At 51.5% G+C, this 27,946-nt stretch overlaps 1 protein-coding gene across 1 annotated transcript in view; it reads right to left on the bottom strand.

Moving 5' to 3' along the window:
• Positions 1–23,916, bottom strand: part of BPIFB4 (BPI fold containing family B member 4) — a 29,027-nt gene extending 5,111 nt beyond the window's left edge. Inside the window, exons 1-14 of the mRNA XM_047069875.1 lie at positions 23,811–23,916; positions 22,995–23,057; positions 21,800–22,319; positions 20,727–20,831; positions 19,771–19,914; positions 16,766–16,829; positions 16,248–16,308; positions 15,041–15,132; positions 13,478–13,681; positions 11,519–11,572; positions 8,253–8,423; positions 7,099–7,166; positions 4,841–4,883; positions 2,857–2,920 (exon numbers count right to left, since the gene is read on the bottom strand). Coding sequence (XP_046925831.1) covers positions 2,857–2,920; positions 4,841–4,883; positions 7,099–7,166; positions 8,253–8,423; positions 11,519–11,572; positions 13,478–13,681; positions 15,041–15,132; positions 16,248–16,308; positions 16,766–16,829; positions 19,771–19,914; positions 20,727–20,831; positions 21,800–22,319; positions 22,995–23,057; positions 23,811–23,916 — 1,759 coding nt within the window. The remainder of the gene's footprint in view (positions 1–2,856; positions 2,921–4,840; positions 4,884–7,098; positions 7,167–8,252; positions 8,424–11,518; positions 11,573–13,477; positions 13,682–15,040; positions 15,133–16,247; positions 16,309–16,765; positions 16,830–19,770; positions 19,915–20,726; positions 20,832–21,799; positions 22,320–22,994; positions 23,058–23,810) is intronic.
• Between the last annotated feature and the right edge of the window lie 4,030 nt (positions 23,917–27,946).

Below are 27,946 nucleotides of genomic sequence, written 5' to 3' on the forward strand. Positions count from 1 at the left end.
TGTCACCTCTACCCGTCTTGTGAGTTTCTTGCAGGCAAGGACTGTGTCCCCGGTGTCACCCAGCCCTGGGCTGGGCACAGAGGAGTGGACAGATGTTTGCTGAATGGAGGTATGGAAGGATACACATGGGGCCCCAACAAGTGACTGCCATGGGATGTGCTGTTTGCTTTTAGATTGGCAGAACTGAAGTAGATTCATACTGATTCATGTTCTGGGAAGGAAGGAAGGAAGGAAGGAAGGAAGGAAGGAAGGAAGGAGAGAAGGAAGGAAGGAGAGAAGGAAGGAAGGAAGGGAGGAAGGAAGGGAGGAGAGAAGGAAGGAAGGAAGGGAGGAGAGAAAGAAGGAAGGAAGGAAGGGAGGAAGGAAGGGAGGAGAGAAAGAAGGAAGGAAGGAAGGGAGGAAGGAAGGGAGGAGAGAAGGAAGGAAGGAAGGGAGGAGAGAAGGAAGGAAAGAGAGAAGGGAGGAAGGAGAGAAGGAAGGAAGGAGAGAAGGAAGGAAGGGAGGAGAGAAGGAAGGGAGGAGAGAAGGAAGGAAGGAGAGAAGGAGGGAAGGAGAGAAGGAAGGAAGGAGAGAAGGAAGGAAGGAGAGAAGGAAGGAGAGAAGGAAGGAAGGAAGGGAGGAGAGAAGGAAGGAAGGAGAGAAGGAAGGAAGGAGAGAAGGAGGGAAGGAGAGAAGGAAGGAAGGAGAGAAGGAAGGAAGGGAGGGAGGAAGGAAGGGAGGAGAGAAGGAAGGAAGGAAGGGAGGAAGGAAAGGAAGAAGGAAGGAAGGGAGGAAAGAACGTAAGAACGAAGAGAGGGATGAAAAGACAAGTGAAGGAATCTGGATTAAATGAAGTCAAACAGATTTTCTGCCTCCAGCAGGACTTTTCAGAGAGCAAGGGACATTGTAAACCTACCCCAGAGTAGTATATTCAGAATTTCCCAAACTTGCTTGGCACCACGGAACCCTTTCCTTAAGAGTATCTTATGGGATGAATTTTTTCATGGAACCCACTTTGAGAATCCTGGTTCTTCTCCAATCTCTCACTTTTTTTTTTTTTCAACGTTTTTTTTTTTTTTTAATTTATTTTTGGGACAGAGAGAGACAGAGCATGAACGGGCGAGGGGCAGAGAGAGAGGGAGACACAGAATCGGAAACAGGCTCCAGGCTCTGAGCCGTCAGCCCAGAGCCCGACGCGGGGCTCGAACTCACGGACCGCGAGATCGTGACCTGTCTGAAGTCGGACGCGTAACCGACTGCGCCACCCAGGCGCCCCATCCAATCTCTCACTTTTGAGAATGGTAAATTGCATTACAGCGAGACCAAGGGGCCTCCACCAAGAGGTTCACACCACCTCTTAGTGACCAAGCCAGGGTGAGAGTCTCCACCTCTTGCCTCACAGGTCAGCCCAGCCCAGCCTAGCTCCTGACGTCGTCTTCTCCGCTGGCGAACGTGCCTGGCCTTGGTGGCCAGGGCTTTTCTGTGATTGAGATTTGGCCTCCTCTGGTGACAGTTTTCGGGATAAAGGTCCATCTGACATCAAGAGCACCCCCAACGAACCCTCGCTGGTAGAGCTCACAGCAGCCCCTCTCTGTCCTCTTCTCCATGATGCAGACGCAGGGAGAGGGAGGGTGCGGCCAGACCGGCGGAGGCCTTGGGGGCGAGGTTTCCAGTTAAAATGGGGTTCAGCTACCCCAGCCTCCAGTGGCCCTGCAGGTCAGGTGGCTTCCTGATAACATCCTTGAGGCACCACAGAGAGGGGGAATCATGCTCCGTCCCTTCTTTTTATGAAGTTGGGCAAGAAAACCCTCTCATGATAACGTGGCTGCCTAGGGGGCGGATTCTGGGTTAGGAGGCTGGGGAGATCGGTAAGAGCAACTTTAGCTTTATCTGTACTGACGAAACTTTCTACAACAATAATGTATTCACACTGTCGCTGCATGTAAAATTAAATACGTGATATCAAAGATAAAAAAAAACACAAAACACAAAACACAAAAAACAAAAACAAAAATCAATCAGGGACATAACAATGTCAATATACCTAATAATACTAAACTATATACCTAAAAATGGTTAAGAAGGTAAATCTCACATTATGGGTATTTTACCACGATTAAAAATAAACCTCAAAGATATCAGGAAATATTTTAGGCCATATTTTTTTTTAATGGAGAAAAAAGAGTTTAATAGGAAATATAACCAGGGGTCTAGATTAACTGCCTCTGGGAGGTGAGATTTTACCTTTTATTTATTTTTTATTTATTAAAAAAAATTTTTTTAACGTTTATTTATTTTTGAGACAGAGACAGAGCATGAACAGGGAGGGGCAGAGAGAGAAGGAAACAGGCTCCAGGCTCTGAGCTGTCAGCACAGAGCCCGACGTGGGGCTCGAACTCACGGACCGTGAGATCATGACCTGAGCCGAAGTCGGACACTTAACCGACCAAGCCACCCAGGCGTCTCGGGATTTTACCTTTTAAACTGTTCAGGACTTTCTAAAACTTACACACATATAATTTTCATGTGTGATCAGAATTTCACATGGATAATCAGAAAAATCAGCCAAATAAGTGAAGAAGAAGGAAAGGGAGGAGGAAGAGGAGGAGGAGGGGGAGGAGAAGGAGGAGGAGAAGGACAGAAAAAGGAGAAGGAGGAGAAGGAGAGAAGGCGGCGGCAGAAGCAGCAAATATGGAAGTTGATGCACCCTTGGGGCAATATTTGCGCTCAGAGGGTTAAATAAATAAGCTTAGAATGAAGCTCTCAGGAATACGGTTGAGGTAGAATGGCTGTGTGTCAAACATGCCCGACGAACCAGCAGCCACCAGGTCCCCAAGCCACCCCCCACCCCCGCGGAGGCGCAGGCACCGCTCTCACCGTTCATGGCGGGCAGAAACGCCAGGTCAAAGATCTTCCCCACCAGCACCTCCAAGAGGCCAACCTGCAGGGGAAGGACGAGAACTCAACCCAGGCATTGGTTCGCTCAGATCCCCGGGGGCCCCTTGAGGCCCTGCCCTGTGGCTGGAAGGCGCAGAGCTGCTCTGGGAGAATCTGGGAGCTGCCGTGACTTTAGAACCACCTAGGTGGACAGCCGCAAGGCTCATCTGTGCACCTGCTCTTGGTGTAGTTGGGGAGACTGAGGCCCAGAGCAGGGCAAGCGCCGGTCCCAGGCTCATGGTGAGGCAGGGACTGGGGGAGGCCCGGAGCACTGGTCTACCGTGGCTCACTCTGCAGCCACCCTGGTGTCATGGAAGGCCCTCGGGCTGTGTAGCTAACACTCTGGGGTTCCATCCCAGCTCAGTCTCCGTGGGCCTCTGAGAAGTCTCCCTCACCTCTCTGACCCTCAGTTTCCTCAGCTGTAAAATGGGCCAGCAAGCCCAGCCTGCAAGGATGCGGCGAGGATCACAGGCAGATCAGGTAAAATACCTAGCCTTGAGACTTCTCATGTGCGCATGCTCTTGACTTCTCTAAGCCCTGGTTTCCACAGCTGAAGATAGGAGTGAATACTCCTTTCTTGTACAGCGGTTGTAAAAGCCGAATGTAAACTCCTCCATGTAAAGTCCCTGCCTGGCTGTAGAACCGCATGGTGCGGCCGCGACAAGAGCACGGGACTTTCATCCCAGCGCTGTGACCTTGGGCAAGCCCCCCAGCTTCTCTGCATTGGGCTGCCTTATCTGGAAAATGGGCTAATAGCTCTACCCAAATCATAAGTTTGTTGTGAGGATTAAACGAGAGAAATTTGGTTTAAAAAAAAAAAAGCTTAATTTGGTGCCAGTCTCTGTGGCCCCAGAAATAGTCTCTAATTTCACACTGTGCGAGCTTCTTTTCTTCTCGGAGTCCAGAGATGCCAGTTCTGGTCCCAGCTGTGCCCCAGGCAGCTGTGAGGCACGTCACTGCCCAGCCCTGGGCCCCAGCTTCTCCATCTATAAAATGCAGCTGGTGACACCAGCAACATGGGTTGTGGAGGCTAGGGGTGGAAAAACCCAAAAATAGGCAACACGGTAGGTATTTGACTCTCTCTGTGCACATGGAAGTCTCACCACAACTGTTCTAGAAAGCAAACATCTGTTGTCAATTTGTAAAAGAGAAGAGGGGCATTTCTGGAGACTCTTGGTGGTGTGGGGGGACCCAAGAATAAACAGATGAAACGGGACCCACCCCTAGAATCTGAGCTTCTCCGGTTAGAAAGGCAGAATTTCAGAACGTGGTGGTAAAGGGGTGGTTAGAAACATATCCGGAACTGTTTGCTTTACAGATGAGGAAACTGAGGCTCGGAGTGAGTTGGTATTGCTGAAAGTCACATAGGAGTCAGTGGCAAAGCCAAGCCTCCAGATCCAGAAAGGAAGGGGTCCTGGGACATGGCTGTCCCTACCGCCCCCCCGCTTCAGAGCAGAGGGATTTGGGCCAGGTTGCCTCCATGGGAGCAGGTGGTTTAAAATGGGACAGCCTTGGGGCGCCTGGGTGGCTCAGTCGGTTGGGTGTCCGACTTCGACTCAGGTCATGATCTCGCGGTTCATGAGTTTGAGCCCTGCGTCAGGCTCTGTGCTGACACTCGGAGCCTGGAGCCTGCCTCTCTGTGTCTCCCTCTCTCTGCCCCTCCCCACTGGTGCTCTCTCTCTCTTTCTCAAAAATAAAAAATAAAAACCATTAAAATGGGACAGCCTCATTGGCAGAGTTGGAGCTGTGAGTCTGTACTCTGCCCCTCACTGGCTTTGGGGGCCTCAGTTTCCCCACCTGTAAAGGAGGCCTGGCAGAGATGGTGCCAATGTTTTGGAATTCACAGACTCCCTCGGCCCCAGCTAGCCACGTGGGGACACCGTTCCCAGAATATCTTGCCCTTGAGCTTGCGCTTAGTACTTACATCAAAGTTGCCTACGTTTGAGGTTCTGAGGTTGAGGTGAGTCCTGCCAATAAAGCAAACGGCCTGTTAGAAGTGGTGATTGCCTGAGAATCATATGGGGTTTATATTCCCATAAACTATCGAAAGCCCCTCCGCGAACATCCTCACAAAGACCTTGCTTGACCCGGGGGGCAGTCAGTAAGAACGACGTTGATCTCCGCGTATTGAGCACCAACTATGTATTAGACGCGACGCGGAGGCTTTTATACTCTACACAGGAGCCCCTTAGCGGAGGTTTTGTTTTCCGTGGTCTCAGTGACCCGCACTCAGCTGCAGTCTGGAAGAGATGATCCCCCTCCTGATGTGCTGCCGGAAGGTCAGTGGTAGCCTAATGCTACATCACAGTGCCTACATCATTCACCCGGCTTCATTCATCTCGGCACCTAGACATTTTATCGTCTCGCATCATCACCAGAAGGCCGGTGAGTACAGCACAGTATTTTGAGAAAGAGAGACGTAAATTTTATTATGGGGTGTTGTTATAATTGTCCTCTTGTATTATGGTTGCTGTTAATCTCTTACCGGGCCTAGTTTATAAATGGAACGTTATCACAGGTACATTTGTACAGGAAGACCCAGACCCAGTAGAGGTGGGGTTCGGTACCGTCTGCACTTTCAGGCATCTGCTGGGGGTCTTGGAACGTATCCCCTGCGGATAAGGAGGGACTGTCTGTACATAAGGCTCAAATCATAACTGTGACCCCTACTGGCTGTATGTCCTTGGCCAAAGTACTTACCCTCTCTATGCCTCAGTTTCCTCATCTGCAAAGTGAGTGGCTGCAAGGACTAAAGGAATCATCCAAGTCAATCCCGTGCCTGGTACATAGTGCGTGCCGTGCACACATAAGCAATCATCCCTACCTCGCCGGATCCTTCCGGCAACCCCGTCAGGGAGTAACCTGAGGCTCCCGGGGTAACTGGCCATGGCCACAGAGCTCAGAAGGGAGAGCCCAGGACTCTGCCCTGAGGTGCGTTTTTGGCTGCTGGGCTATTCTGAGGAGGGTGGCTCGAGGCCTGGGTTTGAGGTCCCTGTCTGTGCTGTGAGGGTCTCAGTCTCACTGCACCCGAATCTCACCTGCAAACCCACAGCCCTACCTGCGGCCAGACCAGACTCACCCATGGGGCAAAGCCATTGGGGCCGTAGGGCATCCAGCAGGACAGAAACCAGTGTTTTACTGCCGACTTCCACTCCCTTCCCTCCTTTTCCCTCAGCCCCTCCATCCACAACACCGCAGCTTTTTCCTGCCCTTTAAAGTTTGCCTGCACTGCTCTGGCTGCCCCCAAGCCCCCACTGGCCCCTTCTCATCATCCAGGACTTAGGTCGGGCATCACCTCCTTAGAAACTCTTGGATGGCTCTGAGTCATGTCTTATTTTGAGTAATTCCCATTGTTGGGCTTGATCAACTGTCCTAAGAAGAAAAAGTGATAATGAACGAGGCACACGCTGACAATTTTACACACAGTCTCACTTATCTTGAAGTGGGAATGAGAATAGTACTTACTGCCATAGGCTGAGGTCAAGAATGAAATGAATTGAGACACATTCAGGGCTTAGCTGAATGCCTGGCACATAGTGTTATTATGAGTCCTATGAGGTAGGGACTATTATCCCCATTTTCAGATGAGAAAGCTGAGTTTCAGAGAGGCAGAGTCACTTGGCCTTTGTCACACAGCCTGTCAGTGGTCACGTTAGGATCTGAGCTCATATGGCCTGGCTCCAAAGCCTGCACTTGTAACCACGCGATGCAGCTCCAGCTCAGACAGACCTGGGCTGGCCCAGAGCCCCTCTCTGGACCTGCTGTGTGGGCCTGAGTAAGGCAACCCGCCTCTCTAAGCCCTAGTTGTCTCCTCTTTAAGATGGAGATGCCGCAGGGCCATCGCAAGGCTGAACAAGAGAATGCACATAAATACCTAGTGCAAAGCCTGGCCCATCATCACGGCCGGCCGTCATCATTATTATTGATATGGTAGTTGTTGTCGGCGGTAGGTTCCTTCTAGCAAGCTCACGGCATCACCCCCACTGCCCAGCTCGCGCCAGCGGCCTTGGCGGTCACAGCCCATTTTCACCTTTGCAGCCTCTTGGATTTACCCAACCCTGACAGCCATGCTGGGGGACCTCCGGTGACCTCCCAGATGTCCCTTCAGGAGCTGGCACCAGGCACGGCAGCACCAAGGAGGCCTTTCTGAGCAACAGGGGCCCGAGTCTGCAACCTCCTTACTTGTCCAGCTTGGCGTCGATCATCAGCTTATCGCCATCCACGGAAAACATGGCCAAGAGTTCTGTGTCCTGGAGGAAAGAGGGATGAGAATGAAGTGTCGCCACTGGGAGCGGTCTGTGCACCAGGCGCTGGCTGGGTGCTGCGTCAGCACTCAGCGTAACACAGGCTGTTCCCCGAGGTCTTGGCCAAAGCTCCTTTTACGGGCCGGCCGAGGCCCCAGTAACGTTCACTCGGCCAGATGAAAAAGAAGGTGTGAGAGTGATCCAGGCAGTGGGAAGGGTATGTGCCAAAGCCCTGGGGCAGGAAAGAGGATGGCGTTAGATGGAAGAGAGAAAGCCGGAGAGCAAGGAGGTAAGAGGGCTGCAGGAGACTGAGTGGGAAGGGGCCAGATCGGGCAGGGCCAGAAAAATCAAGGCTGCATCCTGGAGGCACTGGAGAGCCATGGCAGGACTCTGAACTGGATCATACAGACATTTAGGCTATTGATGGAAAAATTTCCACACAGCAGGGGCTGATCAACAGGGGACTGAATCAGGCACAGCCATGTCCACTCCCCGGGTGAGAACCAGCCCTTTGAATCTGACATCTGATGATGCCCAGAAAGGACCCCCAATACACCATGGCTTGGCATGGTCTAGCTGAGAATACCCACTTCCCGGATTAGAAGTGGCTCATTTGGTCTTGAGCCCTGGGAGGAAAGACTGAGAAGACATAGCAGATGGGGCAGAACCCTAAGTGTCTGAATCTTAAGCTTTAAGCACCAAGGGGGAAATGGCACTTAACACAGCACATTGCTTCAACAAATAGGTGCTTTACTGAGCACCTACTATGTGTAGCACTCTGTGGCTAGGCTGAGGATGCTGTAGTGAATAAGACAAATTACATCTCTGTCCAGAAATAAACTAACAAATGCATTTTATAGTGTCAGGTTAAGGCTACAAACCAAGTAACGCAAGAGAGGCACAGAGAGAGAGAGAGAGAGAGAGAGAGACGCATCCAAGCTCACATAGCTAAAAGTGCTAAAGGTTGAATTTGAATCGATCATCTGGCCCCAAGTTGGGCTTATAGTCACTACGGTTGGTTTCGTGGGGATCTGAGGGGGTCTGGGGACTCCGGAAGACCACTCGGTGCCTCACCCCCCTACTGATACTCACCACATCAATGAGGCAGATGGTGGTCTCAACGTCATTGGGCTGGGAGACCATGACCTCGGAGGTGGCAAACACCCTCACCAGTGCCTTGTCCTTCTGCAGCGTCACTGAAGGCGGGTTCGGTACCTGGATCCTGATGGTGAGTGGGCGGGACTCGGGGTACTGCTGGAACACCTTGCAGGGGGGACACCAGGCCAGAGTGAGTGGGGCCCTGGGTAGCGGGGTCAGCAGCCAACTCTAAACACACGGCACAGGGTGTCACCCTGGGCACCTGCAGCAATGCCCAAGCCCTGCATGCATGTGAGGGCTCTCACCTGCTGCCGCGTTTGGGGAGGGGGCTGCCCTCTCCGAGCCCCTCACAAGGTGTTGCTACGAGAATTAAATGTGGGGGTGCCGGCAAAGCCTCGAGCTCAATGTCCGATGCATGGAAATGCTCAGAATTTGCGACTGCGCAAGATGGGTTTGTCCGGACATTCACGGTTGCATCGAATCATTACAACAAATCCATAGGGTATTTTTTTCTCCGTGTGACAGAATTAAAAAACTGAGGTTCAAGCAAATTGTCCAAAGTCAGCAGGCGAGCTGAGATGGCAGCCCAGGGCTGTGTCACTCAGAAGCCCAGGGCCCATCTCCCCTCCTGCTGCCTCTGGACACCCCACCTGGAATGAGAAAGTTTGTATTTTGGGGCACCTCACAGTGAAAACTCAGAGCAAGGCACAGCCTACCTGGGTTTGCAGGGGTCTCTGGAGCCCCCCAGGTGGGAGGAATCTGAGCCCGTTTGCTGTGAATGGACTCCCCAAAAGCTAATGAGCTAAAGGGACGGTTCATCAAAAAGTCAGTTCCCATATGTGCTGAATTACTGCTTTACCAAAAACTTTATTTTAAGGAACATTCTTCTTTCTTCTTTCTTTTTTTAAAAAAAGACTTTAATCTCTACACCCAGCGTGGGGCTCACATTCATGACCCCCAAGATGAAGAGTTGCATGCTCTTCTGACTGAGCCAGCCAGATGCCCCGAAGGAACACTTTTCTTAAAAATACTAAATGGGGGCGCCTGGGTGGCTCAGTCGGTTAGGTGCCCGACTTCAGCTCAGGTCACGATCTCGTGGTTTGTGAGTTCGAGCCCCACGTCGGGCTCTGGGCTGACGGCTCGGAGCCTGGAGCCTGCTTCCGATTCTGTGTCTCCCTCTCTCTCTGCCCCTCCCCCACTCACGCTCTGTCTCTCTCTCTCCTTCAAAACTAAACATTAAAAAATTTTTTTAAAAATATATATTAAATGAATTTAACTATATGGGAAAAACTACAAAGCTACTTTAAAAAGAAATCCATGTAAATGGAAACTTCTCCGCAGGCAATGCAGCAGTGTGGATCCTGGAACTAAGAAGATTCTACTCATGTTCTTGAACACATTGTCAAGGTGAAATTCTTTTATTTATTCTTACTTATTTTTAAAAAGTTTTTGTAAAGTTTATTTATTTATTTTGAGAGAGCACAAGCAGGGGAGGAGCAGACAGAGAGGGAGGGAGAGAGAATCCCAAGCAGGCTCCATGCTTTCAGCACAGAGCCTGATGCAGGGCTCAAACTCACGAACGGAGAGATCATGACCTGAGCCAAAATCAAGAATCAGATGCTTAATTAACCGCATCCGACTGAGCCGCCCAGGCGCCCCAAGGTGAAATTCTTTTAAACAAACTCTTGATCTGTTGGCAAATCTAGTAGATTTAGCCAAATGACCACTGAGCGAATTCACCCTTTGGCAAATTGGCTTTCAACAAATCAATAATTTGGTAACTGGCTTTTCACAAGGGGATTTTGGGGATACCTGGAGGAGCCAACCCCAACATACACGGTCTCCAATAATTAGCAACACCTTCCTTCACAGGGACGCGGAGAGGTTACCTCAAACTCTCCCCACAGCAGCAGGAGACCCAGGATGCACACCCCAGCTCTGATTAAGCCTGGATCTCCAGGGGACACTCTCCCGTGTCTAGCCTGAATCTCCGCTGCTGCAGACCCAGAGTCCCATTTCAAGGTCTGAGTCTTTGTGCCAGCACAGCATTTGCCATGTTGTGTGACTTCTCTGAGCCTCTGTTTCCCTGTCTGTGAAATGGATTGCTCCCCTTTTCCGGCCCCATGAATGAGGGGGATGATTAAAACCAAATAAAAGAGGGAATTCTTAAATTTTTTTCATAAACTGTAAAGTGCAGTGGACATAGAAGTGGTCCAGTAAATAAAAGGTCCATTTGATAGAAGTCTACCTGCCCCTGGGACCTGCCGCTGTTTTTGACCTCAGATAATGGTGCTATGCCATTCAGCTTCCAACCGCATGAGGGCGATAGTGATCATTTGTTGACTTGGGTCTCCTTTCCTGCTTCTGAAGTTGAACCAGGAGCAGAACAGGTAGAAAAGAGATGAAAAATGTCTAAAATGGTCGTAGGTTACAGCAATCCTTTGTACCTGCATAGCGCTTACTGTGTAAGAAGCTCTCTCCTGCCAGGTGCAGGCTAACAGTTTTTGGACCAGCCCTGGGACAAGAACTGGGATCGGAAAGGCCTTTGTTCCAATCGTATATACCTAATAATCTGACAAGAGCACACTTGCCCTTTTAAAAAAAAAAAAAGATTTTGTTATTATGAACAAGAACAATAATAGTGAACATTTATCAAATGCCTACTCTGTGCTTATGTTCAACTCCCAGGTTCACAGCCACACGGTGAAGTGGGCATTGTTAGCCCCATTTCCCAGAGGAGAAAACGGAGGCTCAGAGAGATGTCATTTGCCTATGGTAGTATGGTTGAGACATGCTTAGCTGGAATTCAAGTTCATGTTTGCTCCAAAAATCTGGCTCCTCCCATCTGAGCCACCATGCACCTGCGCATGTCAGCATCTTTACGTGAACCATCACCTTCATCTCCTTCACTCTCCTAGACGAAGGTGTGGAGTAGGAGCTCGCATCCTTTTTTTACCGATGAGGAAGCCAAGGCTCAGAGATGTTAAGACTCTGGCCTGAAGACACACAGCGATGAAGTAGCCAGACTTCCTGAAGTAGCCAGGATTAGAAATGTGCAGACCAGTCCACTGCTACAGCTCAGGGTCTTTCCACCTCAACCCTCCATGCCCTCCTGGCATGGGGATTTGGACACCACACCTTTGTCACTGCACTCAGATCACCCCACCCTGGTTGTGGGCGTCTCCCCTTCTGACCCAGTTCCTGGGACACCTGGAAGGAGGGGAGGGCTGAAGACAAGGGGACGCGTCTGCTTTACGTACCTTGGGAATCAGAGCTCCCAGCGTGGACGTGGTGAGAGGAGGAAGTTCTTCAAACTGCAGGGCAAGAAGGGGCATGTGAGTCCCTGAGGCTGCAGGGACAGACAGGAGTTGCTAACACAGTGCTTAAACGCCTACACACCCTCAGGCAACCAGCAGGGGCATCTTCTTCCCTTCAAAGACCCCTTGGGAGGTCCTGCCTGTCCAATGGCAACCCACATACTGATCACGGCAGCCGTTTTGTGGTTAAGGGGACAGGGCCATCCACTTAAGCTTACTATAGGCATGACTTTATGGGGCAGGAGGTAAGAAAAGACCTGACTCTTTCTCCTCTAGATGTAATTCTTAACTTTTTTTGTTGATTTATTTATTTACTCATTCATTTATTTATTTATTCATTCATTCATTCAGAGAGAGAGAGAGAAAGAGGCAGAAAGAGAAGGAGAGAGAATCCTAAGCAGGCTCTGCACGCCAGCTTGGAGCCCCACGTGGGCCTTGAACCCACAAATCGTGAGATCATGACCTGAGTCAAAACCAAGAGTCAGATGCTTAACCCACTGAGCCACCCAGGCGTGCCTAAATGTAATTCTTTATCAAAACAAGGTGAACATCGGTGAGTCCATGTGCATAACCCAGTGTCCACTAAATGCATAATTCTGCCATATCCAAAGATCTGCTTTTGAAAACCTCAAATACTAAAAAATGAAAAGTCAGTACCATTTGACAGAAAGAAATGGCAACTGTGAAAGTAAATGCAATAAAAATGAAACAGTGCCATTATATTCTCCATGGATCTTGTTGTCTGTGGAGGGCTTTGAGGGGGGTGAGTCCTGCTCTCTCTGAGTTACAAAGAGGACACTTAAAAGTACAAGAGAGGATTAACTATATACTAGCACCAAATGGAGACTTCTTGGTGGAATCAAGATGGACATAATTCATACGGTGGTTTTTTGGAGAATAGCTTGTTCTTAGGAGACACACACAAATTTATGGAGTGGGATGTCATGTTTCTAAAAACTTAAATTGTTCAACAATAGCTAGCTAGCTTGCTGATAGATAGGTTGGATAGGTGGATGAATGGAATGATGGAAGGAAGGAAGGAAGGAAGGAAGGAAGGAAGGAAGGAAGGGAGGAAGGGAGGGAGGGAAGAGGGGAGGAAGGGAGGAAGGGAGGAAGGGAGGAAGGAGGGAGGAAGGGAGGAAGGGAGGGAGGGAAGAGGGGAGGAAGGGAGGGAGGAAGGAAGCATGGATGAGTAGGTGGGAGGAAGGGAGGGAGGCAGGGAGGGAGGAAGGGAGGGAGGAAGGAAGCATGGATGAGTAGGTGGGAGGAAGGGAGGGAGGAAGGGAGGAAGGGAGGGAGGAAGGAAGCATGGATGAGTAGGTGGGTAGATCAGTGGGTGAGCAGATGGATGGATCTGTAGACATGAAGCAAATATGGCAAAATATTAACTGGTGAATCTAGGTGAAGGATATTTGGGCACTGATTGTGCTATTTTGTAACTTTTCTGAAGGCTTGACATTTTTAAAAGAAAACGTTTGGAAAGAAAATCATCCTGGAGCATACCTTATCCTTATGTATCTTTTAGTTATTTAATATTAATGTTTACCAAGTAAAAGGATCCTAAGCATTTATATTGAGATACGTATGTAAGAATATATACTATGATTTTAAAGAAGGAGTGACATAAAATTAAATAGAACTGAATAGAGATCATCATCATATGATTTGATGTTCTTTAATGCCACGTCTACGAATCACCTAAAATCATCTCAGTCACCGTGCTTTGGTAAACACTGACATAACCAATACGTGCCCGTGAGTGGGAAATGAGTCAGGGGTGCACTATCTGCTTACTGTTCTCACTTGAAAGCAATTTGCCCAAGGCTGTGGGGACTAGACAGGACCAACGGGGAGCTGTTTGCTGCCCAGCCCAGCCCACCTCCGGATGGGACCATGACTCACCATGCCGTCGGTGATGTCGATATCCAGTGCCCCCTGCTTCTGCAGGAGGGCCAACACTGAGCCCAGGAAGTTGGCAGAAATGGCCAGTTGGGAGTTGGTGTTGTCACCCATGGGGGGTAATTCTGGCATCTTTTGTCTGGGAGTCATGGCTGGTCGCCCCAGTGGATAGTCAATGAGCTCTCCTCCAGCCTCCCCGACCAGAGTCTGGGGAAGCAGGGAGGAAAGGGGTCACAGGGAGGGTTACAGGGAGATGAGCGGAGGAGGCTGAGACTGGGGTGACATCCCGGCAGCCTTCCTCGATTAAACCCACTGGGTCTGAGTTACCCTTTCTTTTATGGTCCCTGGCTTTTCTTCGTTTGTGATGGCATGGAACCTCCTGTAGTTCTCACTTTATGACCACTTACAGCCATGAGCTATCGCCCTTTATTTTAAATACGTGTCCAACATGGTTTCTTGCCCCTCCGCCCTGCCAAAAGGAGCTAATTACGTGTCCGCACAGTGCCCATGGCGTATCTACTCCCTGAAGACCAGACCCCTCTCCCTGCTCTACAGATGCTGTGTGGTCTGCCCATGGGGACTTCTCCGCCTCATTGAGAGCCACTCCGTCCCTACTGCCCCTGGTCAGTCCCTGCCACCACCTCACTACTCCCACCGTGGCTCCTTCCCACATACTGTTCCCTGACCCACGCTCTTCTCTTATTATGGCCCACTTACTGGCAGGTCTCAGCTTACATGTCACTTCCTCCGGGAAGCCCTCCATGACCTCCCTGGATACAGCCTGACTCCTTGCTTTAGGCTCTGATATCCTGGGACCCTCTTGCACAGAACTGATGATCTTTAATTGTGTATTTGTTTGAGTGACTCTTGGATGGCCTAGCCCCTCCAACGGATTGTAAGCTCCATTAAGGCAGAGGTCTTGCCTTGTTCACGGTGCACCCCCAGCCCCAGCACGGAGTCTGGCACACAGCAGGTAACCGACAAACACCTCTTGAATGACTACTGTTTGTGAATAGACTGGGGGGTACGTATATGTGTTCACACGTATCCTGTGTACGTGGCAGCGTGGGGTTCACCCGCAGTTCTGTAGCTGATAGAGCAGCGGGGGAAGCACCCATGTTGGTACAGGCTGGGGGGAAAGAACGTGTGTGTATGCCCCGTGCACAGGTAGGGGTCAGATTCAGTGGTGTGCTGGAACCCACTCACGCTAGCTCAGAAGAGCAAAAGCTCCACGCATGTGATATAAAGTTAGTAGCTTGAAACTGGCCATGGTGGGAGTCTTTAGAGCATGGACATCAGCACGGAGGTCACCTTATTATGTCATACAGTGGCTGTGAAGACAGACGGAGTCGATCTACATAAAGCACTTGGAACGTGCCTGCCACGCAGCGAACACTTGGTAAGTGTTGGCTGCGATTGCGTTTCCTGATGTGGCTTCTGGAAGGTCTTCAAGTAATCAGAAGAGGGTCCTGGTCCAACACTGCTTCCCAGACACTGAGTAGAAGCCCATGGGTCTGGCGCTCACACCCTTGCCTGCCTTCCCTTCCCTGGGGCCCCGGCACTCACGTTGAGGTCCAGCTCCAGGAATTCCCCGGTCACGAGCGGGAGGCTGGAGAAGGTATACTGAACACTTCCCAATATCCCCAGAGGAACCAGAGCTGCAGGAAAAGGTGGGGTCACAGGGAGTCCCCTTCATCCTCCCAGATGCCTTCCCTTCTTATGCCCCAAGGGGGCGGGGCAGCAAGGCGCCAGCTCCAGATGGCAGCATGAAAAGAGCAAGAGTTCTGGGTTCAAATCCCACCTCTGCCTCTTCCTTGCTGTGTGACCTCAGGCAAGACACTGTGCCTCTCTGAACCTCAGTTGCTTCCTCTGTAAAATAGGTTTGTATAACTCCTTGGACTATATTGTGGGGTCTGTGGGATTCTGCATATTGATAAGCTTTGTAAACTGTGGAGTACTGTGACCAGGGAGGAAGTTTTAAGGTTCCACAACGTGGTGCTTAGTTGAAGCTGGCACTTCCCTGACTGCTTATGACCAACAGCCCCATCCTCTGGGCTCTCCCTCCCTTGTTCCTGGCCACAAAAGGACAGAATTTCACCTGTCTGCAAAAGCCATCCCCAAACTTCCTGGGGTCCCAGAGAGACGGGAGCGCCACCCAAGAGGGCCGCCCTGTATGGCTATAGATACTGTGTCCCTCACAAGTCAGGTGCCTCCGTTATGTTGCAGTTTATGGGAAAGGAGGTCCCTGCCATCCTGCTGTGCGTGAACCGCACAACCATACGGGGCAGGCTTGCCTCCAGGAATGTTCACTCAGAAATCGTGGACCACGGCTGGTATCAGAGCCTGGTTCTAGGGACCTGAACGGTATTCATGGTGTCTCCTGTTATTCACTCTCCAATCCCTCTGTGGGCTGAAGCCAGCCCCCCATATTAGAGTTGAGGAAACTGGAAGGAGTCTTTCCAAGTCCACACAGCTGTCAGGAAAGAGCCAGGGCTCTGACCAGCCTCACTGTCTCTGTCCAGAGACTTAGCCACCGGGCCAGGTGGGATGCTCCTCCCTCCGGAGGCATGTCTGGCACCAAGAGGGAAGGCCAGGTAGCCTCTCTCCTGTGACATCAGCCACACCGCGCTCTAAGGGCCCGAGAGGGGCCTGGTGCCCCCACCACACTGGACCTTCCTCCCAGACATGCTATGCCCCCCGGCGCCTTCCCTGGCTGGGCCCAAATCAGGGCTGGAAGACGCTGGCTGAATGAAGCAAAACAGGAAGGACTTACAGTCCACGAGACCCAGCTGGTCGTTGACAAGACCCAGCACCACATCCACGATGGGGCAGAGCTGTGGGGGGAGAGATGGCATGAGGTTCTGGAGCCGGGGCTGGGCGCTGGGGTGCGGGGCGCAGGAATAGCAATGACAATAGCTGCGTTTACTGCCTGCGTGCTCTGTGCCTGGCACTGTCCTCCCCACAGCCCTGCGGGGAAGGCGCTCTCCTGATCCCCATTTTATAGATGGGAAAACCGAGATCAGAGAGGTGATAGGATTGTCACCTGGCTCGGAAGTGCCCGAGCTGGGATTCAAACCAGAACTGCATGACTCTTAAGCTCCACTTCCTTATCCCGTCACTCATCTGTCCCTCCACATTCGTCAGGGTCCTCCCCAGACCTCCAAGAACAGGCCCCAGGACTCTGGCTCCTCTGGGTCACCTGCACGCCCGCAGGGATGGAGGCTGGACTGCGCTCCCTCCGTCTGGGGAAAGTCTGTGCTCCTTGCTCCCCATCCCAGGATAGGTTCTTACCAAGTCAGGGAGGACGTTGGCCAAGACTCGGTTCACTAAGTTGTCCACGAGGTTGGGGAGAAGCCTGAGGAGAGAGGAGTGGGGGAGGAGGAGGGAGCTCACCAAGCTTGTCCACGCAGCGTCCCGAGCCAGGCCCTGGGCAGCAAGAACCCCTGAGTACTGGAAAATTGTTCCGAAAGCCAGACAATGTACATTCATCACAGACTTGGCCGGACAGGCTGCCCAGGCAAATTGCTTGGCTTTTCATTCACTCATTCACTCATCCATCCATCCATCCATCCGTTCGTTCAACAGATGCTCCTTGAACTCTGCACTGGGCTAGGCCCAGGCTGGGATGCTCCTGTGTGCAGAAGTCACTCCCTCCTGCTCATCTGCCCCTCTAGCGGGCTGCTTGCTGCAGGAAAACGAACATATTCCTCTGTCCAAGCACCCAGCACAGTACCTGGGGCACGGTACGTGCTCGATAAATGTGTGTGGAAGGGAGGGGAGGAGAAATACTGGCCGACAAAATGTGCTCATGGGGTCCACAGGAGAAAACGAGCTGTTGCTGTTGAAAGTCTGGGAGATGGGATTGGTTCTACAGACAAGGAAACAGCTCTGGAGAAGTGGTCCAAGTGCATCAACAAACCGTCCTAACCAGTTGGCTAAGGGGGGAAAGAGATCATAGTACTGATGCATAGGCAAGACACATAGATGGACAGACAGACAGACTTGAAGGGCAAGGGTTTATTTCCCGAGGCCCCGCAGTGATGAGAAGGTGAGCGAAACATGGTCATCCTCATGCAGTGTCACCGATAGCTTGGCCCCTTAAAAATCCGCCCTTCTGTCCCCACTGAACACTGCCCTGCCTGCACCCTCCCAGCTTGTGTCCAACGCTTGCCAGTTTGACAGAGCAAAGCATTTCTTGAGATCATGTCCTAATTAGAACATTTCTGTACACGTTTTGGTCTCCTTCTTAGGTGGATTCACAGCTTAAGGGACCTTGTGTTGGTTCCAATGCTCTGTGGATGATAAGGCCCTTGAGAATTTATCCATGCATAGGTGCGTGTGTGCGTGTGTGTGCATATGTGTGTGTGGGGGGTAATTTGAATTTAACCTATGTCCATTCAGGGCACAGACTGTTGTCTCCTTCTGAGAAATTATCCAACAGATACATCGGCCCATGTTTAAAATGTACATAATTCACTGTAACCTATTCATCAGAGCAGAAGATTAGACAAATTGCAATGTCCCCACACCAGGGGACGAATACATGATGGCTCATCCAGACAACAGAATACCACACAGCTGTAAAAAGTTAAACAAAAAGGAAGCTCTCGATGTCCAAATACAGGAAAATCTCCAAATAGAGTAAATGAAAAAGTGCAAGGTGATGTTTATAGTATGTGTCCACTTGTGTTAAAAGGAGGGTAGGGAATGAGACTCTATGTTCATGTTTGCTTCATTTGTAGAAAAGAATTGGAAGGAGAATCAAGAAACAAGCACAGTGAGCTTGGGGGGGGCGGGGAGATGGGAGACAGGGTGAGAGGGGGCTCTCCAGTCTGTGCCTTTGTATTTTTTTTATATCTTTGAACCATGTACTACCAAAAATATTTCCTAGAAAATTAAAAAAATCTGTGAGGTTTTAGGACGCCTGGGTGGCTCAGTCGAATAAGCATCCAACTCTTGATTTTGGCTCAGATCATGACCTCACGGTTCATGGGTTCAAGCATCGCACCCTCTCACTCACAATAAATAAATAAACTTAAAAAATCAATCTTTGAGGTTTCTGGGTGCTTCTCTCCCCTCCTCTTCTCACCAAAATATCAGGGGCCAATTTTCTCTGTCCTGACCCACTCTAGAGCAGAAACAAAGACTCAGAGAAGCTCACATGAATCAGAAATTCTTGGGGTCAAGTCGTACAGTGAGGTTATCTGCTCCCAAAGTCTAGATAAGATGAGCACTGGAGTGACAGGGGCAAAGAGATTGATAAGACAGGAGGGGGAGGAGCAGGCAGCCAGAGGCCTCAATGGGAGAAGCCAAAAAGACACATTTCCCATGATGAAGGCCAGGGAGGGAGGAGAAAGGGGCTCAGCTCTGAGCTGCCCTGGTGCGCCCTCATCCAAGACCATCACCTGGAGGCAGCATACCCCTCAATACACACACACTTGAAACCTCTCTGGTTGTGTTGGCCACTTTGTGGGGAGGCTATGATAGAAAAAAACCCAACCCCTAACCAAGGTTGCATTGAATAGAACCAACTGGGAAACTTCCCCATGAGCTGGGGCTCGAAGGGACAGAAAATTCCTGCTAGACATATGTTCAGAAAACTCTTAAAAAAATTTTTTTTAATTTTTATTCATTTTTGAGAGAGAGAGAGAGAGAGAGAGAGAATGAGCGGGGGAGGGGCAGAGAGAGAGAGGGAAGCACAGAATCTGAAGTAGGCTCCAGTCTCTGAGCTGTCAGCACCGAGCCAACGTGGGGCTTGAACCCCCAAACTGCGAGATCATGACCTGAGCTGAAGTCGGATGCTTAAACCAACTGAGCCACCCAGGCGTCCCAGAAAACTCTTTTTCAAAATATTTACTTATTTTTAGAGGGGAGAAAAGGCAGAGAAAGGGAGAGGAAGCATCCCAAGCAGGCCCCGCACTGTCAGCACAGAGCCCAAAACGGGGCTCGAAGCCACAAACCGTGAGATCATGAGGTGAGCCAAAATCTAGAGTTGGAGGTGTAATCAGCTGAGCCACCCAGGCGCCCCTCTTCAGAAAACTTAAAATGTGCCAGGTTCTGTACTGTTTTGCATTCATTATCTCCATTCCAAAGGGAAAGAGAATTAGCCCATTTCACAGACACAGCAAGTGGAGCTCAGATTCAGAGGGCAGCAGAGTTGCTCAAAGTCACACAGCAAGGAATCGTGGAGGTTGAACCGCAGGCTGCTTCTAGAGCCTCTGCTCCTGACCACATGTTTATCAAAGATAGACCGCTCCACCGTCCACCGAGGCATTCCACTGCCCACTGGTACTCACCCTCGAAGCAGCTTGACTTTGATACCCCCCAGGAGGGTGTCACATCGCTCTACAACTAGCCGAGGGTAGCCTGTGCGGTCCATGGTCAGCCGGACCTTAGCCGTGATGTTCACTTCCACCGCGATGTCCAGGAAGCCAATGAGACTAGAGGAGGTCGTGGGGCCAGGGAGACGGCTAGTCAACCTCAGCCTCCAGGCCTCCAGCCTCATTCAGTTCTACCCAGCACCTTGCACCTTGGGCTGTCTTTGCTGTCCCTGCCCCTTGCTGTCGTGCATCTATTCTGCGCCTTGCTCATCTCTAGGGGTCCCAAACCAGAAGGCTTCCCAGGTCCCTCTACATCCATGAACAAATCCATCTCCCACTTAGTCAATGAGAGAGCCTCAAAGGCTGGGAACAGGAGTCAATAAATGAACTCTACACATAAATTCTGGTTTTCAAAGTGACTACCCACTGACCTAGCCTTATAGACAGGACCTCGTCCCATGGGGAGAAATCAGCACAAAAGTCCACTCTCTAAAGTCCTCCGCTAAGCACCTACTTTGTGGCGGGCACTATCAGGGAGACATTTTCTTGCTTTCCCTCCCTTGCGGCCACAGCCACCTGGAAAAGGAGATGTCACTATGTCCGTGGCAGGTGAAGACACTAAGACTTGGTGACATTAGGGGCTGACCAGAGGTCACACAGCTTGTAATAGAGTCAGGATTCAAAGCCAGGCTGTCACCTGTCTCTAGCCTCCCAGATCTTAACACCCATGCAGGCTACCTTCACTGCTGACCGGGACCGGAAGATGGCCTGAGCCCAAGGGTATAAGTCAGGTGCCGGTAACACATTCGGTGTTAGTATTCCTCACATTACAGACAAAGAGGCTGGGGTGCAGACAGGGGAAATGACCTGCTCAAGATCTTTCATCCAGGACCTCGGGTGGTGGGGACCCCTCCAGGGCTGAGGGTACACACCTCTTCCCATTGATGGCCACGCGGGTGTACAAGCTCAGGTAGACGCCCACACCAGGCAGGAGCCGCACGGACACTCGGGGGAGGGTCAGCTCCACGATGCGCAGCCTGCATAGGACCCAGGCTGGTGAGATGGTCATCCCCGGGGTCTGCCATGCTTCACTGGGGGTGCCCTGTGTCATACACCCCCTTCTCTGTGCCACATTCATTCCCCCTAACTCTAACGAGACCTGAGGTTTGTGGATAGAACTTGGAAAACACAGAGAAGTGACAGGGAAAAAATGCCATGACCCACACTCTCATTGGCTGGAGGCCCACTGTTTACATTTCCTTGTATTTCCTTTGAATTTTTTTCTCGTAAAGATGCCATTCTCCCTGCTTATCCTTGCCCTTCTTTTCCTGGTTCCTTCCTACAAATTCTCTGCTTTCAGTTTAAGACCCTCTTCCTCCAGGAAGCCTTCCCTGACCTCCCCCACTATACACATCCTTATTTCTCCATGAGCTGCTAACCAGTGTTATAATTGCATGATTATTTTCAGGCGTCTTTATCAAAGCCCATATACCCCATCGGCCTGCAAGCTCTGTGAGGACTAGAGATGTGTCTTTTCTTGGTTAACCATGTGTCCTTGTCCCCAGTGCCAACACAGTGGCCTGCACATAGGAGACGTTCTCAGTATTTGTTGAATTAAATAGTGACTATGAGAATATGAGAAGGAGACTGGGCATAGCTGAAATTATATGTGTGTAGTTTTAAATCCTTGCACATTTTCTACTTTAACTATGATGATGACCATTCTGTAGATGAGGAAATTGAGACTCAGAGAGATGAAAACAATGGCCCAAACTCACACACATACATAAAAAGGTGAGCTGTGACTCAAATTCAGGGTTGTTTAGTGACTAGACCCCAAGCCACACAACTTGGGACTCTCAAGATGTCCAGTCCTGAGGCCAAGTCTTGAAGTGCATGGGGCTCTGAAGACTGTCACCCCTCCAACTCTAGGCCCCTGGGGTGATCACCATGTTTGTTAAGTTCATCATTTGGGCTTGATAGGGAGAGCCTGGCCCCTTCTTACCCGGTGATGCCCTGCACGGTGCTGAGGATGCCGCCCTCGCCAAGCACGCCCAGGACTCCACCTCCTCCGAGAAGTCCTCCATCACCAAGGAGACCACCTCCTCCGAGCAGGCCACCTTGGCCCGACAGGATGCCATCGGCTGCCAGCATGCCCCCAGTGCCCAGCAAACCACCTGGGCCCAGCGCCCCAGTGGCTACACCGGGTGGTATCTCTCCGGGCCGCAGCTCCCTCCGGTGAAGCCTGCCCACGGCTGCTGCACCTTCGGCCGACCTGTACTGCCCACGGCCCCTGTGGCCGCCATATGCATTGTCAGCATTGCGGTAGTCACCTTTTCGGAGGTCCCTGATGCTTCCATCTGACTCAAGGATCTCACCGTATCTGTATTTGCCCCCCAGCTGAGCAGTGTTGTCATTGGTCTCGATGTGACCATACTTGTAATTACCACCAAGCTGCTTGCCATTGGTATATTTGGGGGGGCGCTCTCGAACATGGAAATCGTTGTAGGGAATGCCACCGACACCTCGGGGGAATTCAACGCGTCTGTAGTCATCGTAATGGTGTCGGCCACCACCCAGAAGACCACCACCGCCACCCAAGAGACCACCACCACTGCCACCCAAGAGCCCCCCACCACTGCCACCCAAGAGCCCCCCGCCATTGCTGCCTCCGCCACCCAAGAGCCCCCCGCCACTGCTGCCTCCGCCGCCCAACAGCCCCCCACCACTGCCGCCCAACAGCCCCCCACCACTGCCACCCAAGAGCCCCCCACCACTGCTGCCTCCGCCACCCAACAGCCCCCCGCCACTGCCACCCAAAAGCCCTCCGCCATGGCTGCCTCCGCCACCCAACAGCCCCCCGCCACTGCCACCCAAGAGCCCCCCGCCACTGCCACCCAAGAGCCCCCCACCACTGCTGCCTCCGCCACCCAACAGCCCCCCGCCACTGCCACCCAAAAGCCCTCCGCCATTGCTGCCTCCGCCACCCAACAGCCCCCCGCCACTGCCACCCAAAAGCCCCCCGCCATTGCTGCCTCCGCCACCCAATAAGCCTCCCCCAACCCCACCCAACAGGTCACCACCACCCCCTCCGCTCCCACCACCAAGCAGGCCCCCCAGAAGGCCACCGCCCCCACCACCTCCACTTCCACCAAGCAGACCCCCCAGGAGAGGTCCTCCACCATCACCACCAGCTTTACCCATGGGCACCTCTCTCAGGGCTGAGCGGAGAGCATCACTCTGCTGCAGGGTGCCTGAAATGGCTGCAGAGAAGCAAAGGCATTAGTGAGGGCTTCCTCCCCCAGGCGCCACCTCTGGGCCCCACCTTTCCCACCAGTAGAATGTCAAGGTCGAATGGGAAGACTCCCCCAGACCAATCCAGCCCTGACATTCAGGTGGGCTCACTGACTGCTAACCTGGACCTGCTCTTGCTTTAACTAGATTTCAACATCATTCACCGAACCTGGAAAGATTTTCTTCCTTCTACTCCCTTTCAAGTGCTCCACACTTTAGAGCTTATAAACCTGCTTGGATGGCATCAGGGCAGGTCTTTGCTTGCCAGATGACAAAAATGAGCTCCCAAGAATTAAAGGGGGGAATAATTACAGCCCCCACATTTGAAGGCCTTCAATGTATGTACCAGGAACGGGACCACGTTTTCAGAAGGCTACCTCATTCATTCTCAAACCAGTCCTCTATGACGGGGGCCACAATCACATCCATGTTGCAGACGAGAAAACTGAGGCTCAGAGAATTCAAGTTGTGGACTTAAGGTCGGTCAGTATTTGAACCCTGGGAAGGCTGACTCGAGGACCCAAGCTCTTAGTCACTGCTTCTACCGCCTCAGGCATGAAGTCCTCAACATGGTGTAAGTGTGTAGGGAATGGTAACCAAAAGCAAAAGGGGGAATAATTTACCCACCCGCCTGACGTGAAGAGGGTCCTTGGGACTTCAGAGTTGGCTGGACTGCCCTGCCCACCCCACGTCACCCCTGACTGCCGCAGGCCTGGACTCACCATTGCTCAGCACGTCTTTGGTAACCCTGAGGACAGTGTTTGTTTCTGCGCGGGTGCCACAGAGAGCTGCCACAGACAGAGCAGCCACGCACCAGGCTGTCCACATGCTGGCACTGCTTCCCTGCTGAGGAGACAGTGCATCAGAGTCACCACCCTGGAAGCAGGTGGAGCTAGGCACTCCCTGCCAAGAATCATATCGGGATCCCGAGGCCCAGGGACATACGGGGAAGGGTCCAGAATTCCCAATACCATCTTCTAAGTTGAATGAATGAAATGAATCCGGAGACACAGAGCAGACCCATTAACCAAACTGTCCTAGAGCCATGGATGTCTGATTATCCCCCAAGATGAAATTTCCAAATGGAGCATCAGGGAGAGAGGTCATGAGGACTCCAGCCAAAATAGCAAACTCACAGCAGACAGACTCTAGGGAGAATCTCTCCAGCATCTACCCGTCTGTTCACCCACCAATCCATCCATCCTCCCATCCACTCATCCTTCCTTCCTTCCTTCCTTCCTTCCTTCCTTCCATCCATCTGTCCATCCATCCTTCTGTCTACCCATCCACCCCTTCATAAATCCATCCATCCATCCGTGCATCCTTCTATCAGTTCATCCATCTATCAACACATTCATCTAGCCACAATTTCATGCATCCATCCAGCCAAAAATCACTCTTACCTCTTTGAAGGAGACAGTTCTATACCAGGTACTTGAGATTAAGAGCTCTGGATCAGAGCTATCTGGGTTCTAATCCTTAGACAAGAGAGTTTACCTTTTTGAACCTCTGCCTCCTAATTACTAACACACTGTTTCTGGTACATAGTAGGCAATAAACAGCAGTTACTGTTACTGTTTTGGCACTATTATTTTAGACCCCTAAGAAGTGGGTGGGGGGCGCCTGGGTGGCTCAGTCGGTTAAGCGTCCGACTTCGGCTCAGGTCATGATCTTGCGGTCCATGGGTTCGAGCCCCACATCAGGCTCTCTGCTGACAGCTCAGAGCCTGGAGCCTACTTGGGATTCTGTGTCTCCCTCCCTCTCCGCCCCTCCCCTGCTCACACTCGTGCTCTCTCTCTCTCTCTCAAAAATAAACATTAAAAAAAAAAAAGAAGTGGGTGTGGAGTGTTATCGATTGGGAGCGAGGAAGCATGCATTTTGGGATAAGCTGCTCAGTCTTTAAGAAACCTTATTTTGCTGCCTCCATGCCCTAACCCACTTCTCTCTGTCAACTCTACCTGAGCACCAGCTTCAGAGCACCACGGACTCTCCTCTGGGCCACATTGTAAAATCATTGGCTTCAGCCCCCTCCACTTATGCACCCTCTTCCCTTTTCCAAAGCCTCCAGGTTTTTTCCCCACTCCATCTACTCCCAGAATATTGGAAGCACTCATTTATACTAGAATATGAAGGGTTAACATGTGCAAAAAAATCTTTTTCTGGTTTCCTTACCTCATCCTAACCCACTACCCAGAAAGTTCTCTGTTCAAAGAGGGATCATCACTTTCGGTTAAAAAGATGGCACCAATGGAGGGAGATCTGGCAAGCAGCTGAGGAGTCTCAGAGAAACAGCAAAGGCACCAGATACCCCAAATCCCTGAGAAGTGTAAGTGCAGCTCTGTTAACTCAGGTCACTGGGGTGACTCAGGCCCTTTTCAGAGCCTCCCTGAGAGGCTTTTCTATGTCCATGTTATAGGAAAGACAGAAGAGGCTCAGAGAGGGGTTACGCAGGCAGGTTTCCAGTCTGAGACTCTCCTCATTGCCTCCTGAGGCCTCAGCCTCCCCAGTGCCCAGACACTGAATAGGGAAGGGGCTCCTCCTTACCCTGCAAGGTCCCGGCAGCTCAGTTTTGAGAGGTCCTGTTCACCAGGCCCTCTGCTTTTGCCTGAGTCTATTCAGAGGCTGGCCTTATATAGCAGCTGGGTCTGAGTCCAGACCTAGAGAGGGAAACACCATGTAATTATGAGAGACTGGAATCCAGATTTGCTCTGCAAATCAGACATCGAGCTCCAAAACCACAAATAGCTGCGGTTTGTGGCTAATTCCGAGAGCTACGTTCACTCACTCCCGGATGGTGTCACATGAGCTGAGGTTTATCAGCCCCTGGTCCGGACACGTTACTGGAGACTCCAGCTAGGCCCCCACGTGGGGGAACCAAAAACCCCTACAGGTGCGTCTGGTTGCCAGCTCTAAGTCAGGCTCTGTCCACTCCAGATGGCCTGGGCAGCCAGGAAGTGCCCCCAGACTGGACTCAGCAGCAGGCTAACTCAGATTCAGACTCAGCTCAACCCCCAACTCGCCACATGACCTTGGGCCAGCCACTTCCCTTCTCTGTGCTTCTCATCATTTCTATCTGCTAAATGGGTATAACATCTGCTTCACAGGACTGATTTGAAGATTCAGGGAGATGTATATAGATCTGACTCTCCAAACTTGGGGCTGGTGTGAAGAGAACAAGTAGATGGGCTTCTTTTGACCTGAAGATTTTTCTCCCAATATTTCATTATGAACTATTCACACATACAGTGAATTTGGAAGAACTGTAAACTTCAGGGAGTGGTACATTTCCCCGTAAACACTTCAATACGTATGCCATTGCGATTGTTTTCTTTGGGTATAAAGCTTACAGACAGTGAAATGCACAAGTCCCAAGTGTTTATTTGTTGAACTTTGACAATTTTATTCAACGATGGAGCCCACACCCCTGTCTCAATATAGAACTTTCCATCACCCCAGAATGTTCCCTCCTGCCCCTTCCCAGGCAACGCCTCCAGAGGCAGCCACTGCCCCTCCAAGACCTGCTGGGACACAGCCCAGGTCCCTTCCTTGGCATCCAAGGTGGGTCTGCTCCTCTCTCCACTCCCCACTTCCGTTCCCTGTCTCTGGGCCTTTGCACGTGCAATATTTGCCACAGAACACCCTTCTCTAGACTCCACTGGTCATAGTCATACAGAAATGTCAGCTGCTCTGCAAAGCTTTCTGTGACAACCCCAAGCCTGCCCCTTCCTTGGCCCACCCAGCACCTTCGACAGCCCATGTGATATGGTGTGGCTCTGGCGAACCAGGCGTGTGCCCCACCGCCAGCCAGCACAGGCACAGACGCCAGTGTAGGGAACGGACCACGCATGCTCTCACTCCCCACAGGGTGCACTATAAACTATAGAGGGCGGTGCACACAGGAAGGTGGTTCTCTCAGTCGCCTGAGGCTCTGTGCCCTCCTCAGGCCCAAGACCAGCCAGACCCTGGGGGCCATGAGGCTGGCCTGTCCCCTGGGGCACCAAGAGGATTAGTACAGCACTGGCGCCAGGGAGATCACCTGGACTTAGTGTCCAAAAGGCTCCTTTGTCTGGGGCTGAAGTAGCCAGGCCCTGGGAGGTGACTGAGTCACGCAGGGGGCCAAGTGGGGGGCTCACGCAGGGGGGCTGAGGGAGCAGGAAACAGAACTGCTCCCATTCCTGACCCCTCCTTCAGCCCGTTCCTGTCATGAATGGTCAGCGGCCAGGGCTGCAAGGGAGCTGTCCATGGTGGGGGGGGGGGCTCCCTGCACATCTCATTTCAGGCCTCTACTCTAAGTGCAGAGGTTCAGAGCTGGGCTGTGGAGCCAGGGGGCCTGTGTTCAAATCCTGGTCTTGTCACTTCCCAGCTGTGTGGCTGTGGGTAAGTCACTTAACCTCTCTGTGCCTCAGCATCCTAACTTATAGAATGAGGGTAAAAGCAGTTCCTAGGAAGCACGGTTGGCTCACAGAGTCAAAAACATGGTGTATCTAAAGCACTTGGAACAGTAAATACATAAAAATGCAGCAAGTATTACTTTTAGAGCATAGCAGTGAAAAATCCAGGCTTTGGAACTAGGGTCAGAAGGATCTGGTTCAAGTCCTGGCTCCACCACTGAGAAGCTGTCCAATTTCGCGTCTCTGAGCCTCCGTTCCCTCACATGTAAAACAGAGAGACCCTGTCCACGGATTATGGTCGCGATAAAAATGAAGTGAGGTAAGGGGTGTGAAGCATGTAACACGAGACTGATACACGCTTGGGGCCCAGCGGAGACAAGCTTCTCTCACTGCTACTCCACGAGGCCACAGGACTCACCATAATGAAGCAGATACCTGACCTGGCGGCGCTCTTGGTCGAGCGGGAC

Source organism: Lynx rufus, unplaced genomic scaffold (assembly GCF_022079265.1).
Source record: "Lynx rufus isolate CCGP_SWC_20201006 ecotype Redwood Valley unplaced genomic scaffold, mLynRuf1.p SCAF_8, whole genome shotgun sequence".
NCBI lineage: Eukaryota > Metazoa > Chordata > Mammalia > Carnivora > Felidae > Lynx > Lynx rufus.